Below are 14138 nucleotides of genomic sequence, written 5' to 3' on the forward strand. Positions count from 1 at the left end.
CCCCGCGCTCACGTGACCGCTGCTTCCCCCCCCCCCGGTCACGTGACAGCGCCGGCAGCGGGACCACGTGGTGCGGGTGGCCATGGCGGAGGCGGCGGAGGGAGGCGGGTCCGGGGGGGAGGCGCCGGTGGAGCCCCCCGCGGGTGGAGGGGGTGAGTGGGGGGAGGGGGAGGCTGCGGGCACCCCTGGGGCGGAGGAGGTGCTGCGGGGTAGTAGGGGAGGGGCCCCTCGTAGGGGGTCCATGGGGGAGGGTGATCCTAGGGGGGGATGCATGGGAAGGGGGATGCCATAGGGGGAGAGGAGATTCTATATGGGTACGTTTGGGAGCAGAGACCCTACAGGGGGTCCATGGTCAAGGGGACCTGATAGGGGGCAGTAGGGGGAGGGGAGACCGTATAGAGGGTTCATGGGGATGGGCGGAGAGGGCTAGGAATCTCATGGGGGCAGCGGAGGGAGGGAAGACCCCGTTGGGGTGCAGAAAAGGGCACCTCATGGGGAGCAGTGGGGAGAGGAAAGATCCTATGGGGGTGCCTGGGGGAGGGGAGACCCTGTGGGGGGGCAGGGGGCCCCAAGGGAGACTGTGGGGGAAGGGCAGGCCCCACAGCAGGTGGGGCTGCAAGAGGCTGTCCACGTGGAGTGTGGCCCCTTCCTACAGGGGAAAGAGCTGCTTCCTCAGTGGGGCTGGGCTCAGGGGCATGTTTCCCCACCATACACTTTGGGGAGCAGCATTGGGGGTGCCTGAGGCCAGAGAGATTCTGTGGGCTTTCCCTATACTGAGGGGTAGGGCTGGTAGGAAGGGCAGAAGGATGTGAGGCAGCTGTGCTAGAGCCCTGCCCCAGGCTTGAAACCCCTGTTCTGCCCCACCCTGCCCCCACAGTGCAGCGGGCAGGCGACATTTATGGTTATGATTCTAGGACTGATTCATTCACTTTAAAGCCAGCAGTCGGGGAGCCTGGACGTCTGGGTTCTTTCTGGGCTTTGGGGAGCAGTGAGGCCTGGTGGGTTGGAGCTGGGGGTGAAGGGAGCCAAAGCCCCTTTGTGGTCGGTTTCATTACCTGGTAAAGCTGCTCTGGTGGTAATGGATTCTTGTGTGCTGCCAGGGACCTCTTCTGATCAGATACTTCACACAGGAGACATCTTGCTCAAAGGGTGAGTTGCATCTCTCAACATGTAGCAGGGGATGGGGCTGTCTCAGGGTTGGGATATGGCAGGGGCAGGGATGGCCCCATGTCTTGCTGCTGGACCCAAGGGCTGGGATTATACCGCGGGACAGGGCCATGTCTTGGTGCTGGGTCCCAGGGGCTGGGATAGAGTGGGGGACTGGGGCTGTCTCAGTGATGGGTCTCAAGGCTGGGATATGGCAGGGGACAGAGATAGGGCCATGTCTTGGTGCTGGATCCAAGGGCTGGGATTATAGAGGAGGATGAGGCCATGTCCCAGTGCTGGGATATAGAGGGGGGCGGGGCTGTGTCTTGGTGCTAGGATATAGTTGGGGCCGGGGCCATGTCTTGGTTCTGTGCTCTCAGGACTGGGATATAGTAGGGGACAGGGCCATGTCATGGTGCTGGTTATAGCAGGGAATGGGGCTGTGTCTCGGTGGTGGGTCCCAGGGCTGGGATTTAGGGGGTAGGGGCTGTGTCTGGTGGTTAGGATATAGCAGGGTTGGGTGCTGGAGGAACAGGGCAGACATGTCTCAGTGCTGGAGGACCCTGGGGCCTGGGATATATTGAGGGGAGAGGACTGTGTGTTGGTGTAACAGTCCCAGTGGCTGAGATATCCAAGGAGAATGCATCTGTGACATGGTGCTGGGTCCCAGGGCTGGAATATAGCATGGGATTGGCCTGTATCTTGTACTGTGTCCCCCGTGAGACCCTTCCCTCTCTCCCTGTCAGGTTCATCCGGGAGCGAGTCCAGCGCTGTGGGGACTTGCAGGCGGTAGAGCTGGGCCGGGAGGTCCTGGGCAGCCCTGAGGCTTCACTCTGCAGCAATGACACCAAGCGCCTCAGCGAGTGCCTGCGGCGCATCGGGGACGAGCTGGACAGCAACATGGACCTGCAGAGGTGGAGACCCCCCTACCACACACCTCACTCCCCAACCAGGCCCCAGCCTAGATATTGTCTCCCTCACCCTTCCCCCTCCAGCTGCAGGTTGGCTAACCTCCTGGGTTACAAGAAAGATAGCTGGGAGCCCAGACACCTGGGTTCTCTCCCAGCTCTGGGAGGGCAGTGGGCTGTGGTGGGTTAGAGCAGGTGAGACAGGAGGAAGGGAGAAGCAGCCCTCTCTCTAGGCCCCAGGGGCTCTTCTGTTCCCTCCCGCCATCTAACTGCCCCTATATGGCTGTGCAGGATGATCGAGCAGGTGGGGTCACAGCCCCCCAAGGAGGTGTTCTTCCGTGTGGCCACCGAGATGTTCTCCGATGGGACCTTCAACTGGGGTCGGGTCGTGGCCCTCTTCTACTTCGCCTGCAAGCTGGTCCTCAAGGTGGGGGCCACCCATGGGATTCCCGTGGCCTGTCTTAGTTCCCTGTACCTCCCCCACCCTTTCCCGCTCCCCGCCCCTTCCTGCTGCCCTCACACATGCCCTGTCTTGCTACTAGCTAGCATGCCCTGCTCCCCCTCTCCACCCACCTCCATGGAGTGCTCTCCTCTGCCCTGTGGCTCTGCCCATCAAGCCCTGGACCTAGGTGTAGCTTGAGCCTCTCACCATTGTCCTAGGGTCTTAGGGCTCAGATGTAGCTGGGGTATGGGGATGTGTCTAGGTGACACTGGCTTCCTGGGGGGACTGGGGCTGTTCCTTGGTGTCTGAGGTCTCTAGGGCCTGGGATATAAGGGTGGGGCAGTGTGTTGTAGGCAGTGGTGCTTAACTTTTTGGCCCTACAAGCTGGATGAGTAGTGTGGGGCCTGTCTGCAAGCAGGATTGGGCCCTGGGGACTTGGCCCTTCACCCTCCCTGTCCTGGGCCCTGGGTTTGGGCCCTGGGGACACTGTCTCCTCCCTCTTCCCATGTACCAGGATTGGGTCCTGAGGGTCCAATGCTACCTTCTGTGTGCCAGGACTGGGTTTGGGTGCCCGGTACCACCCCCCCTGCCCAGCCCCTGCATGGTTTCAGGGGCCTTACACCACCTCTTTCTGACCCCTGCATGCCACAGTTGGGTCTGAGGGTTGCTGTCCCCTTTGTGTAGGATTGGATCCTGGAGGCCTAGCACTGTCCTCTCTTCTCCAGGCACACTGGGAATGGGTCTTTGGAGACTGACACTGCTCCTTCCTGCCCCTGCATACCAGGATTAGGTCCTGGGGCCCTGGTGCTGTCTCCTTTGGTTCTCATGCACTAGGATTAGGTCCTGCCCAGCCTTGTGTGCTGAGATTCGACACCCGATCCAGCACACTGGGCCTGGGCTACCCATGTATCTGGAGATGTGGCAGCAGGGGAGTGGTGCCTTTGCTTCTCTTACCACCAAATTTTTGGACCTATGGGAACCCCATGGGCTGGATGACAGAGCCCAGGTTTAAGAGACCCCAGGACATCCTCATATGAGCCCCCGGCTGCCCTCTGTACCCCCCTCCCTCCGTAGCTGAGTCTTCTCCCCCACCCCCAGTCCTACCAGGCCGCCACTGCCCCTGACGCATCTCTCTCTGCCAGGCGCTGTGCACGAAGGTCCCTGAGCTGGTGCGCACCATCCTAGGCTGGACCATGGAGTACCTGCGTGAGCACGTCCTGGTCTGGATTCAGGCCCAGGGCGGCTGGGTGAGTGTGGCTCTGGGGCAGCCAGTGCCTGTTCGTGCTGCCTTTGGGTACCTGCGCCACAGCCATCTGTGCTTTCCACCTCCCTCCCAGAGCTGCTCTAACCCCTTAAACCCCATTCTCCTCCCAGAGCTGGGAAAGAACCTAGGTGTCCTGGTTGGCAGTACCCCTTTAACATAGGGGTGGCCAGCCTGGAGCATGGGTGCCACAAGGGCACAAGCAGCTTCTGTCTGGCATGTGGCAGACAGGACCGGACAGACAGGACCACAGCAAATAGAGCAGGGAGCAGAAAGCAGAGCAGAGGAACAGGATTGGAATGGTATTAGGGGGTGGGTGCAGGGTTCATTTGTGGTCCCCCTGCCAAAAAGGTTGCCCCACCACTGCTTTAACCAGCAGACTCCACTCCCCCCCCAGAGCAGGGGGAGAACCCAGGCATCCTGGGTCCCAGCCCTTTTCCCCACTCCACCTTGCTGCTTCAAGGTAACCCCCTCCTCAGCACTTTTTACATTACTGCCACCTGCTCCCCAGAGCCAGACGCATCTTCCTGCTCCATCAGTGCGAGAGTGCGAGCCCTCCCCCCACTGTCCTCCTCACTGATCGCACCCCTCTTTGCCCCTCCACAGGAAGGCCTGCTCTCCACCTTGGGCACCCCCACCTGGCAGACCATCACCATCTTTGCTGCTGGCGTCCTCACTGCCTCGCTCACCATCTGGAAGATGTCCTAGACCCCGGGGCCGGCTGGTCCCTGCCCCTGCCCTGCTCCAGCTGGGCTGCGCTGGCTGGGGTGCCTGGGGCCTGGCCGTTCCTCCCCACAGCGGACTCAGGGGGTGAATATTTTTGCAATACTCATTTTCAAGGGGGACTTTTTTTAAATCCCTCCTTCCACCCCCTCCTGGTGCCTTTTTTTTTTGGTTCTTTTTTTAATACGGAGACTTTTGGGGAACATGTACTTTGGTTTCTCCTTTGGATCCCCACCCCGTCATCCATCCCTGATGTGCCTGGCTCTGGGGTGGAGTGCTGCTGGGTCATGAGACAGAATGAGGAGTCCAGCCAAGACTGTATCCCACCAGGGCGGTCTGCTCTGCACAGAGATGGCATCACATGGACCCAGAACTGCTTGTGTGGGGGGCCTCCTGATGCCCTCCCCACCCTGCCCTGGAGCCCAGCTGGCATCATGGGGTTGCCCCAGCATTTGACAACTTTCCCCCCACCCTAAGCAGAGCATTGGGGAGCTGCAGGCTGGCTCCAGACCTGGCATTAGGGGGGTGCAGCATGGTGGGGGAGGGATTTGTGGGGTTCACTCTGCCTTTCCCCCCCACCCAGACAATCTTGGGTGCCTTCTGCCCCCCATCACTGTGAATTGCCTGCTGGAAGAGAGATCATATGCCCCCATGCAGGGGATGAACCCCCCACCCCTGGCTAGCATCATCAGCTCCCCCTGCTTGTGGGGGGCATGACTTCTTCCATGCTTTTGTGGGGGAGTCATTCAACTCCCCCACCAGTATCTGGGCACCCCTGCTCTGAGCCATGTACTGTAATAGGAGGCTGGGGTGACCCCTTTGCCCCTGGGTGGGGATCACCAGGTCCCCCTGCACCTTCCTCCTCTAACTGTATTACTACTGTGTGTTCTCAGGGGCTGGGGGATAGGGGCAGATCATATGAGACGGCCCCTTTCCTACCCCCAACTTTTCCTTGGTGGTCTCAGCCAGAGGGCCTTGTGTTTGGGGGGGCGAGCTCTGTCCCCAAGCAGCCCCACTCTCTTCTTGATGTGGCAATGGGATGGGCTGTGGCTGGTGCTAAGAAAGGTTGTCGGGGGCTGAAGTGATGCCCCATAGTCTCCTCCACCCCCTGAGAGGTGGGAAGGGGCATCAGAAGGGATCCCCTGCTGACAGGGCTTACTGGCACTGGGGGGATCCCTAACTCAGGGATCAAGGGGGCTCAGTGTGGCTGGGAGCAGGGATCCAGTAGGTCTGCCAATGAATTTAATAACTGTTGGGTGGATCTGTACTTCAATGTGGGGGAGAGGGTGGATATAGGGAGGGTATGATGTCATGGGCATGGGAGACGATGTCACACCAAGCTGGCATGCGTATGTGATGTCACAGGTGCAGGGAGGTGGTGTCACAGAAAGGGGGGAGTCTGATGTCACAGGTGTGGGAGAGGCAGCGTCATGAATAGGGGAACAGCAGTGATGTCATTGCTGGGGCAGGACTGGGTGGGGAGTGTGATGTCATGGCCAGGCAAGATAGCCGCTTTTGGGAAAAGCGTGCTGGTGACAGCAGGAGGAAGTGCTGTCATAAATGATTTTGCACCCACCCTGATCCTTACCCCACACTCCCTTTGTGCCTGGTGCCCCATCTGGAGGGCTGAAGGAGGGGGTGGGGGGCAGTGAGAGACCTCGGCTCCCCAGCCCCATGGATGTGGCAGGCACCTCCACCTGGGCATGGCCCTGCTGGGTACTTTGTAACGGTTGGAGCCAAGGGAAAAGGGAACTTGAAAATAAACCCGCTGGACCCAATCCTGTGCCTGTCTCTGTTGGGGGTGGTAGGGCTGCAAACTTTCCCCCAGCAGTTTCCCCCTGGCTAGGGGGTGGGGTGGGGTGGGGTAATGAAGTGGAGGGGAATAGGAGTGGGGTGTGCAATCTTCTCTTTGGACAGTGCCCCCAGTTCAGTGGAGGTTGGGGTGATAGGGGTGGGGGAAGACTGGAAGGGGAGGCATTTCCTCTGAGGTCATGGCCCTGTGGCTAGAGGGAACCATGTTGGGGGGGGAATAGGTCCCCACAAGCACCCACACACTGGGAGAGGGGTCCCTGCTGCACTGAGCTCTGTAGCCCCCCCATGGAGATCTCAGCCCTCTGCTTTGTAGGTGTCCCCCCCAGACTAAGACCAGGGATTCCTGCCTGGAACTGTGTGGACCTGGGGGGAGGGACAAGCCCAGCCTCACAGATCCTAGCAGGGGAAACTGAGGCACCAGTGGGGGAGAGGGGGAGAGTGCATAAGGAGGTGGCAAAGTTGGGGTAGAACCCAGGAATCCTGGCTCCCAGCTCATGTCTGGCTCCCATCTGCTGTGGCCAGGGCTAGAGGGCCAGGGGGCTGTGGGCCAGAAGTGAAGGGCACTGGTGGTGCTCTGTATGACATGTCCTCCATGATGGGACCCTTGTCACCCAGGACCTCCCATCCAGAATAGGACCCTGCAAGCCCTGTCCAAACTCCCTCACTCATGGGGAACTTGGGGCACTTGTCCATTGCTGGGGGCTTCAGTATCTCCCCCTCCCATGGAGGCACCCTGGGATCTCAGGGGCAGGGGGAGGGTGTTCTAGGCACACAGGGTCCCCAGGCAGCTGCTCCAGGAATGATGCTAGGGGATGGGGGTTCCTCAAGGTGGGGGGGCATTGCTGGAGAGCACGGGCAGCTCTAGACTGCTCTCTGGGCCTGCCCCCCCTGCCGAGACCATACTGGTGCTGGGCTGAGGGGCATGGCCACCTTATTGGCTGGCGAGGCCTGGGAGGTGGCACAGAAGTGCTGTCTGCTCCTTGCCTTCTGCCCCTGCCTGCATCAGACCGTGCATTCAGCCCAGCCCCTGAGGCCTGGCCTCTGTCTGGCCTGGGACCAAGAACCGGAGGTGGGAAGCAGGGCCAGGCAGGCCAGGATGGAGGCTCAGCAGGGCATGGGGCCCCCCTCAGCACCCAGGCCAGAGGGGTCAGGGGCAGGTACAGCTGGAACTTGGGCGTCCGGAGCAGGGCGAGGGGAGATGAAGGATGCTTTCACTTTCCCTTCTCTCCGGGAAGCCACCAAGGGCTGGAGTTACCCACCTTAAAACTCAGTGTGGTGGTGGGGAATCAGCCCCTGGGTTCTGTCTGAGATGCGGCTGGGTGGGGTGTGGAAATTGGGTGGGGTGGGGACACTGGGCACCAGGATTCTGGGAACTGAGTTGGGGGGGTGTTGGGAAAAGGTGGGGTCTGGTAGGTAAGAGCAGGGAATGCTGGGAACTAGAACTCCCAGGTTCTCTCCTACTGTTGGGTGGGGGAGTGCAGCGTAGTCTGGTGGGTAGGGGACACTGGGCACCAAGACACCTGGCTTCTCTCCCAGCTCTGGGAGGAGAGTGGGTTAGAGCAGGAGGTGCTGGGAGCCAGGACCACCCGAGTTCTCTCCTAGCTTTGGGGGGGGGGGGTCTGGCAGGTGCTGGGTGCCAGGACACTGGGGTTCTACCCAGAGCAGCGCCCCCCCCATCATACCCCTCCCCATCTCTCCAAGGAGCCGAAAGCCTGTCCTGTATCCTGCACATAGGGGGAGCCCTGCTCCGGGGGTAAGTGAGGCTGATTTCCACCCCCACATCCCCCAGGCTCTGGAGATGGGGGGAAGGGTCTGGCCCAGACCTGAAGGTGGACTCTAGATCCCCCCACAGTGGGCAGAGGGGACCCCACAGCTACCTCCACCCCCTCACCCCACCCCCATTAAACCCTTCCCTGCCTGGTCTGTTGCAGGTTCATCTTCACCCTCTTCCAGCAGAGCCCGAGCCCCCGCCCAGTGACCATCCAAGAGCTGGGGGGTGAGGAGATCACCCCAACCGAGCCCCCAGTCACCTCCCTGCTGGAGGGGCTGCTCCGGGTCTGGAGGCACATGAGCCGAAATCCTGAGATTGACAGGTGAGTGGGACCCACACATTGTGCCTGCCTCCCAACCTTGCCCCCCCAACCCTGCTGGTGCCCCTCACTCCAGACCTACAGGCCTAGTTTGACCTGCTCCCCCAAACCCTCAGTCTGGTAGGCATGATGTCTGGGCAGCCCCCACTGAAGGCGCTGGCCCAGGTGGCAGAGGAAATGTTTGCTGACAGCATCAACTGGGGAAGGGTCGTGGTTTTCTTCTACTTCACGTACAGAGTCGCCTTCCAGGTACATCAGGGGAGGGTGCTGGGGTGCCCGGATGCCTGGGGTCTCTCCCTACTCTGGGAGGGCAGTGGGATCTTGTGGACTGGGGAGGGGTGGGGGTGGTCGTCCAGGGGCCTGGACTCCTGGGTTCTGTTTCTGCTTGGCTCCTCTCAGGCTCTGAGCAGCTCTGGCTGCCTCTGGGCTGTGGTTGACTGGGCCCTGGAGTTTCTGCGGGAGAGGGTCGCTGGCTGGATCCAACAGCAGGGGGGCTGGGTGAGTGCAGGGAACCCCCTCCCACAACCCAAGACCCCCCACCCCAGCTCCCACTGGCAGCACCTCTGGGGTGCCCTACATCCCCTTCACAGTAGTGCCCTAGACCCCTTGCTAGGGCAGATTTTTCCACCCCTGCTCCCCTGGGTGCTGGCTTGTGGGGGAAGGACTCTAGCTAATGCCCCCCGCCAGCCCTGCTGGTGCCCCTCACTCCTTCATGGTGTCCTCCCAAGACTTCTCTCTCCCCTTTCCTCTGGGTGCTGCTGGGGTGGGGAGGTGGGGGGCAGGAACCCCAAGCCTCCAGCTAACCACTGACCCCACCTTTCTGCTGATAGGACTCAGCCCTCACCTACCCCCTTGCCTCTGACTAGGGGGCGGGGGGGGAAGTGAGGAGACCCCCACCTGCTCCATGGCGCTGAACCACGGACCCAGCTGTGCAGAGAGAAGGCGGGGGGGGGGGGGGCTCAGAGTCTCATCACACCCCCTCAACAAACAGGCAGGAGAGAGAGCAAATAAAGAAGTGGTGGAAAACTTCCTGGTGCTGTAGTGTTGTGGGAGGGAGGAAACCAGTGCCTACCCGAGCTCCTATAACCCCCTTTACCCTGCCTGCCTAGCACAGCCCCTGACAGCCCCCCACCCTATATCCGTGCCCTAGGAGTCCCCTGTCCTGCTGGCTGCCAGCCTACCCCTCCCCCACTATCACTTATTCCTGCTGCAACCCAGCTTCCTCCAGAGCCCTGAGCTGCTCTCCCATGCCCCAGATCTCCACCCCCTCTTCTTGCCCCACCTGCCATCATCCCCAGTAGCTGCCCCAGGTGACCTGGCCCAGGCCTGGGACACAGGCAGACTATAAATGCCCCTCCCTAGAGCCAGCTCTTGAGCAATTAGTAATCCTCCCCCCACGGAGCAGTGGAGGCTGTTTCAACCCAAACCTGGTGGGATGACAGCAAGGACAGGCTGGGGCAATACTAGCCCCCCCCCCTTACCCCATGCTGGGTGAGATCCACAGACCTTACCCCAGACCAGACACACCAGGGCCCCAGTGTACCCCCTTGTCCCTGACCAGTTTGACTCCACTGTCCCCTGCCAGCCTGTGCTGAACCCTTGCTGGTTGGCTCAGCACCAGGGCCTGGTTTAGATTGGCCCCCAGCCCTGGACGGGCCTTGCAGGCCTGGCTGCCTGAGCTCAGCCAAAGGCACCTGGTGCATGAGGACAGACGGGGGTCCCAGTGGTGTGGGGTCTCCCTGCACATGCCCAACGCAGCCCTCCACCCCCACAGCCAGGGGCGGTGCCAGGCTGGGGGCAGGAACCAGGGTTTGGCGGTGGGAGTTAAGGGCACCACGGGGGGCAGGGGCTACAGGTTGGTGAGGGGCCAGGTCAGGAGCGAGAGGCACTGGCAGGGCTGGATGGCCAGGGAGTGCAGTCGGGAGTAAGGGGCAGCGCAAGCGGGGCGTGGGGCGCGGATGTGGCTCTGGCCGGTCGAAGGCCCCCGAGTGCTGAGTCATGCTGATGCGACACATGTTGACTCAGGCCCTGTGTTCCCCCCTCCAGGGCAAGGCTCACTCTCCCTCCCACGCGGCCCGGCCGCCTGGGTCCCCCCCCTGCTGAAGGGAGCAGCGCTGGAGGCCCGGGCTGCCGAGCTTCCTCCCGGGCCCGGGAGGGCCATTGTCCTCTCCCGCTCGGGCGGGGCAAGGGCGGGCCGGGCCGGGCTCGGCTATAAGAGGCGCCGCCTGAGCTCGCGGGCAGAGCCGGCTCTTGCTTCAACAGTGTTTGAACGGAGCCTCCTCCCGCCCCAGCGCCCCCGGCACCAGCATCTGCCCCGGCCATGGACTCCCAGGTGCGCCAGAACTACCACCGCGACTGCGAGGCCGCCATCAACCGCATGGTGAACATGGAGCTGTACGCCAGCTATGTCTACCTGTCCATGGTGAGCCCCCGCGCCCTTCCCTGGGCTGCCAGCCCGATCCCCTGTGCCCCTAGATCCTCCCTTGGGCTCCAGAATACCACACCTGACATCCTCCTGTGCTCTCCAGACCCCTACACTGCCCCTGACACCCCTAGATCCCTCACCCCTGTGCTCTGCCCTCAGATGTCTCCTACCCCCTCAGATCCTCCCTGTGCCCTGAGAGCACTTGTGTTCCCTGGACTCCCCCACCAGCCCCTTAGATTCGGCCCCCCCCCAGCCCCCAAATCCCCCCCATTACCCTCCTGAGATCCTCCCTGAGCCTCCAGCTTCCCCCACTGCTTCCTGGGATAATCCTCTCCCCCATCCCCCTGCTGCCTCCCTGAGATCCCTGCTGCCTCCCCAGATTCTGCGCCCCCCACTGGGACCTTGTGATCTCCCCTGTACCCCTTCCTGCACCTTCATGGTGAGACTGATTCCCCTTCCCCAGCCATGTGCTCCCCACACCCCAGTGCTGCTGGATCCAGTGCCCCCTGGCTGCAGTACCTCCCCCTGGCCTGGTACTGGTGGCTGTGGAGAGGGAGGGGGCAGGGTGGGGCAGGCTGTGCCTGGCAGGTAGAGATAACTGTCCTGGGTGGGCAGGACCCTGCTCCCTCCCTCCCTCCCTTCCAGTAGCCAGCTCCTGTTCTTGCCTCTGAGAGCAGCTGGGGGAGACCCATGCCCTTCTCCCTACATAATTCAGACCCTTGTTTCCCTCCCACACACATACGTTGCCCCTAACACACACACAGCTGGGACCTTCCCTGCCCCCTCCTCCCACTCAGAGGTCTTCCCTGGGGTGGTTGGTGTCTTCTGTCCTATATGCCCATGTCTTTCCAGCTGCCTGGGGGAGGGGGATTCTCTGTCCTGGGTGTTGGGGGTGCAGGGGTTGGTTGGGGCTTGAGGTGAGGGGTCAGTGCATCAGATCTGGGAGGGAGGCAGATCAAGGGGTCACAGGCTCTGGCAGGAAGCTGCCTCTTGGGCTGGGGGTCTAGGGATATGTGGGGGTCTGGGGAAACAGGTAAGCAGCTCTTTTCCAGAGTGACTGAGGAGGCTTCCATCTGTAGGGGGGCAGTGGGGGAAGGAACTTGTGGGGAGGGAACTGAGACAGGGCTGGAGGATGAACATGCATTCACTCTGGGGAAACGGACAGGCTGGTGGACATGCACGTAGGCTGGTGAAACTGAGGCAGGGCTGGTGGATATGCATCAACACACGCACGCACGCTAGGGAAACTGAGGTAGGGCCTGACCCTGTCCGTCCATCCCACCCCTGCAGTCGTACTACTTTGACCGTGATGACGTGGCGCTGCAGCATGTGGCCCACTTCTTCCTGGAGCAGTCACATGAGGAGCGGGAGCACGCTGAGCGCCTGCTGCGCTTCCAGAACCAGCGTGGAGGCCGTGTCCTGCTCCAGGACATCAAGGTTAGTGGGCCTGGGGACATGATGGGCAGGCACCAGGGAGGCAGTGAGGTCATGGATCCCCACATAGCTGGGGGTACAAGGAGTGTGTGTATGGTGGTGGTGGGGGTTGGTCTACAGGAGGCGAGGGCCAGGATGGGGTGGGGTTGTGTGGGTAGCAGGGGGCACCAAAGTGGGTGCAACACTGGGGAGGTGCCAGGGGCATCCGTCTGCCCTGCCCTTCTCCATGTTCCCCCTCCTCCCACTAGAAGCCAGAGCGAGATGCTTGGGGCTCCACACTGGAGGCCATGGAGGCTGCGCTGCAGCTGGAGAAGACTGTCAACCAGGCCCTGCTGGATCTGCACCGACTGGCTTCCGAGAAGGCTGACCCCCATGTGAGTGGTGCCCCACCTCCTCCATGTATGACACCCCTGGGGACCTCACCTCCCTCCAACCCTGGAGTGATCTGTCCGCCCCACACACACTCTACCAGGGACCCTCCCATTCCTCCCCTCAACCCATAGGGGCAGCACAGACCCTATCCCTACCATGCTAAGGTTATGTCCCCCCGGCACTCCAGGGGGGCACAGGACCCATACATGCCCCAGCACCTGACTTTTAGGCTCGACATCTTACCCCCATCTTCTGCCTGCAGCTCTGTGACCTCCTGGAGTCCCACTACCTGGATGAGCAAGTGAAAGCCATCAAGAAGCTGGGCGACTATATCACTAACCTGCACCGCCTGGGTCCCCAGGGGGGACTGGGCGAGTACCTCTTTGACAAGCACAGCCTGGAGGGCAGCAGCAGCTGAGCCCAGGGGGCCCCCCTCTGAGCCCCACAATCCCCACTGCCCCACCCAAGGGGGCCTGCCTGCTGGCTGGGTGGGTGGCTGTCTGTCTGTCTACCCACCTACCCGCATGACTCCAATAAAAAAGGGTTCAGTGTAAAACACGTCTATTCTCCTGTACTGGGGGAGATACTACCAGGAGGGGAACAGAAGGGAAATGGGATTTGGGAGGGTGGCCAACAGTGGGGGCTGAGGTGCTTTCAGGGGGGCAGGAGTGGTGTCGGGGTTTGTGAAGATAGGAGTTCCCAGTGGTACCAGTAAGCAGTGACTGCATTCATGGGGTCTGCCCCCATCATGCCCAGACACAGCTTCCCTTCCAACTGTTTCCTCCCACCCCCCACTCTGCTCACAGAGACACTGGATCAGGCTGAGAAGCAGGGCCCAGAGAGGAAATTTAGCCACTCCCAACCTCCCATTTTGAAATGGAAAATAAAGTGATTTGATTTTCAGGGGAGTTAGGACTAGGCTGAGTGGGAGTGCAACTCCCCCCTACCCCCATGCACACAGCCACAGGGGGCCAACAAAAGAGCTTGGCCAGCATGCAATACTTGGGGCTAAAATGTAAAATTAATAGGGAAAAATTTGTTTATTTTTTTGGAGGTGGGGAGTAGGAAGAAACCATGTCTCTGGATTGGGTTAAGGGAGCAGGGAGTTTTGATTGTAATATAGAAGGTGTGGGGAGGGCCACATCTGAGAAGAGGAGACTACATTTTGGAAACAAATCTAGTTATCCCTCACCATGCAAAAGGGACCAGTTTAAAAAGCAAAACAAAACCTGCTTAAATCACTAAGTCATTTAAAAAGCAAAAAAACAATTTACATCTACCAATATGTCACCTCCAACAATAACAATGTTCAAGTAATGATCAAAAGTATAGGCTGAAACCACTGCAGAAAGTTAAAGCTTGTATAGCAGTAATAAGAGTAGGTTAACGTATTTTTAAAAACCAAGAAGTCTAGCGGTAGAATGGTCATTAAATCATGAACTTGTAAAATAAGGGCTTGTTCAACAGGTCAAAGTTAAAGGATTTGTTTCTTAAATACCAGTAAGTAATTGTTTGTTGGAATTTA

The 14138-nt window shown here is 60.4% G+C and overlaps 3 protein-coding genes across 4 annotated transcripts; all 3 read left to right on the forward strand.

Annotated features, from left to right (window-relative positions):
* Positions 1 to 39: 39 nt before the first annotated feature.
* On the forward strand, positions 40 to 6258 carry LOC149863834 (apoptosis regulator BAX-like). 2 transcript variants are annotated; one of them, XM_090047655.1, is made up of 6 exons: positions 40 to 152; positions 1101 to 1149; positions 1893 to 2060; positions 2346 to 2481; positions 3639 to 3743; positions 4364 to 6258. In XM_090047655.1, the coding sequence occupies exons 1-6, from the start codon at positions 83 to 85 to the stop codon at positions 4463 to 4465; spliced, it is 630 nt and encodes a 209-aa protein (XP_089903781.1). In that variant the 5' UTR covers positions 40 to 82; the 3' UTR covers positions 4466 to 6258. The 2 variants fall into 2 exon arrangements, with proteins under 2 accessions (XP_089903781.1, XP_089903782.1); XM_090047656.1 differs by lacking the exon at positions 40 to 152 and having other exon boundaries at positions 578 to 1149.
* A 148-nt stretch (positions 6259 to 6406) lies between these two features.
* Positions 6407 to 10566, forward strand: LOC149863835 (apoptosis regulator BAX-like). The gene is made up of 6 exons (XM_090047654.1): positions 6407 to 7449; positions 7994 to 8045; positions 8224 to 8385; positions 8499 to 8631; positions 8782 to 8880; positions 10429 to 10566. The coding sequence occupies exons 1-6, from the start codon at positions 7215 to 7217 to the stop codon at positions 10483 to 10485; spliced, it is 738 nt and encodes a 245-aa protein (XP_089903780.1). The 5' UTR covers positions 6407 to 7214; the 3' UTR covers positions 10486 to 10566.
* LOC149863836 (ferritin heavy chain A-like) lies at positions 10547 to 13169 on the forward strand. The gene is made up of 4 exons (XM_090047657.1): positions 10547 to 10804; positions 12098 to 12244; positions 12490 to 12615; positions 12876 to 13169. The coding sequence occupies exons 1-4, from the start codon at positions 10703 to 10705 to the stop codon at positions 13029 to 13031; spliced, it is 531 nt and encodes a 176-aa protein (XP_089903783.1). The 5' UTR covers positions 10547 to 10702; the 3' UTR covers positions 13032 to 13169.
* The last annotated feature ends 969 nt before the right edge of the window (positions 13170 to 14138 follow it).

Source organism: Crocodylus siamensis, chromosome 5 (genome assembly GCF_052110815.1).
Source record: "Crocodylus siamensis isolate JL-2025a chromosome 5, ASM5211081v1, whole genome shotgun sequence".
Taxonomy (NCBI): Eukaryota; Metazoa; Chordata; order Crocodylia; family Crocodylidae; genus Crocodylus; species Crocodylus siamensis.

Excerpts from the sequence above, each read along its gene's own strand:
- LOC149863834 (XM_090047655.1), top strand. The coding sequence starts at position 83 with ATGGCGGAGGCGGCGGAGGGAGGCGGGTCCGGGGGGGAGGCGCCGGTG. Across the intron at positions 2,482-3,638 it reads CCTGCAAGCTGGTCCTCAAG|GCGCTGTGCACGAAGGTCCC; the intron begins GTGGGGGCCACC and ends TCTCTCTGCCAG. Across the intron at positions 3,744-4,363 it reads TTCAGGCCCAGGGCGGCTGG|GAAGGCCTGCTCTCCACCTT; the intron begins GTGAGTGTGGCT and ends GCCCCTCCACAG.
- LOC149863835 (XM_090047654.1), top strand. The coding sequence starts at position 7,215 with ATGGCCACCTTATTGGCTGGCGAGGCCTGGGAGGTGGCACAGAAGTGC. Across the intron at positions 7,450-7,993 it reads GCCAGAGGGGTCAGGGGCAG|GAGCCGAAAGCCTGTCCTGT; the intron begins GTACAGCTGGAA and ends CATCTCTCCAAG. Across the intron at positions 8,386-8,498 it reads CGAAATCCTGAGATTGACAG|TCTGGTAGGCATGATGTCTG; the intron begins GTGAGTGGGACC and ends CCAAACCCTCAG.
- LOC149863836 (XM_090047657.1), top strand. The coding sequence starts at position 10,703 with ATGGACTCCCAGGTGCGCCAGAACTACCACCGCGACTGCGAGGCCGCC. Across the intron at positions 12,245-12,489 it reads TCCTGCTCCAGGACATCAAG|AAGCCAGAGCGAGATGCTTG; the intron begins GTTAGTGGGCCT and ends TCCTCCCACTAG. Across the intron at positions 12,616-12,875 it reads CCGAGAAGGCTGACCCCCAT|CTCTGTGACCTCCTGGAGTC; the intron begins GTGAGTGGTGCC and ends TTCTGCCTGCAG.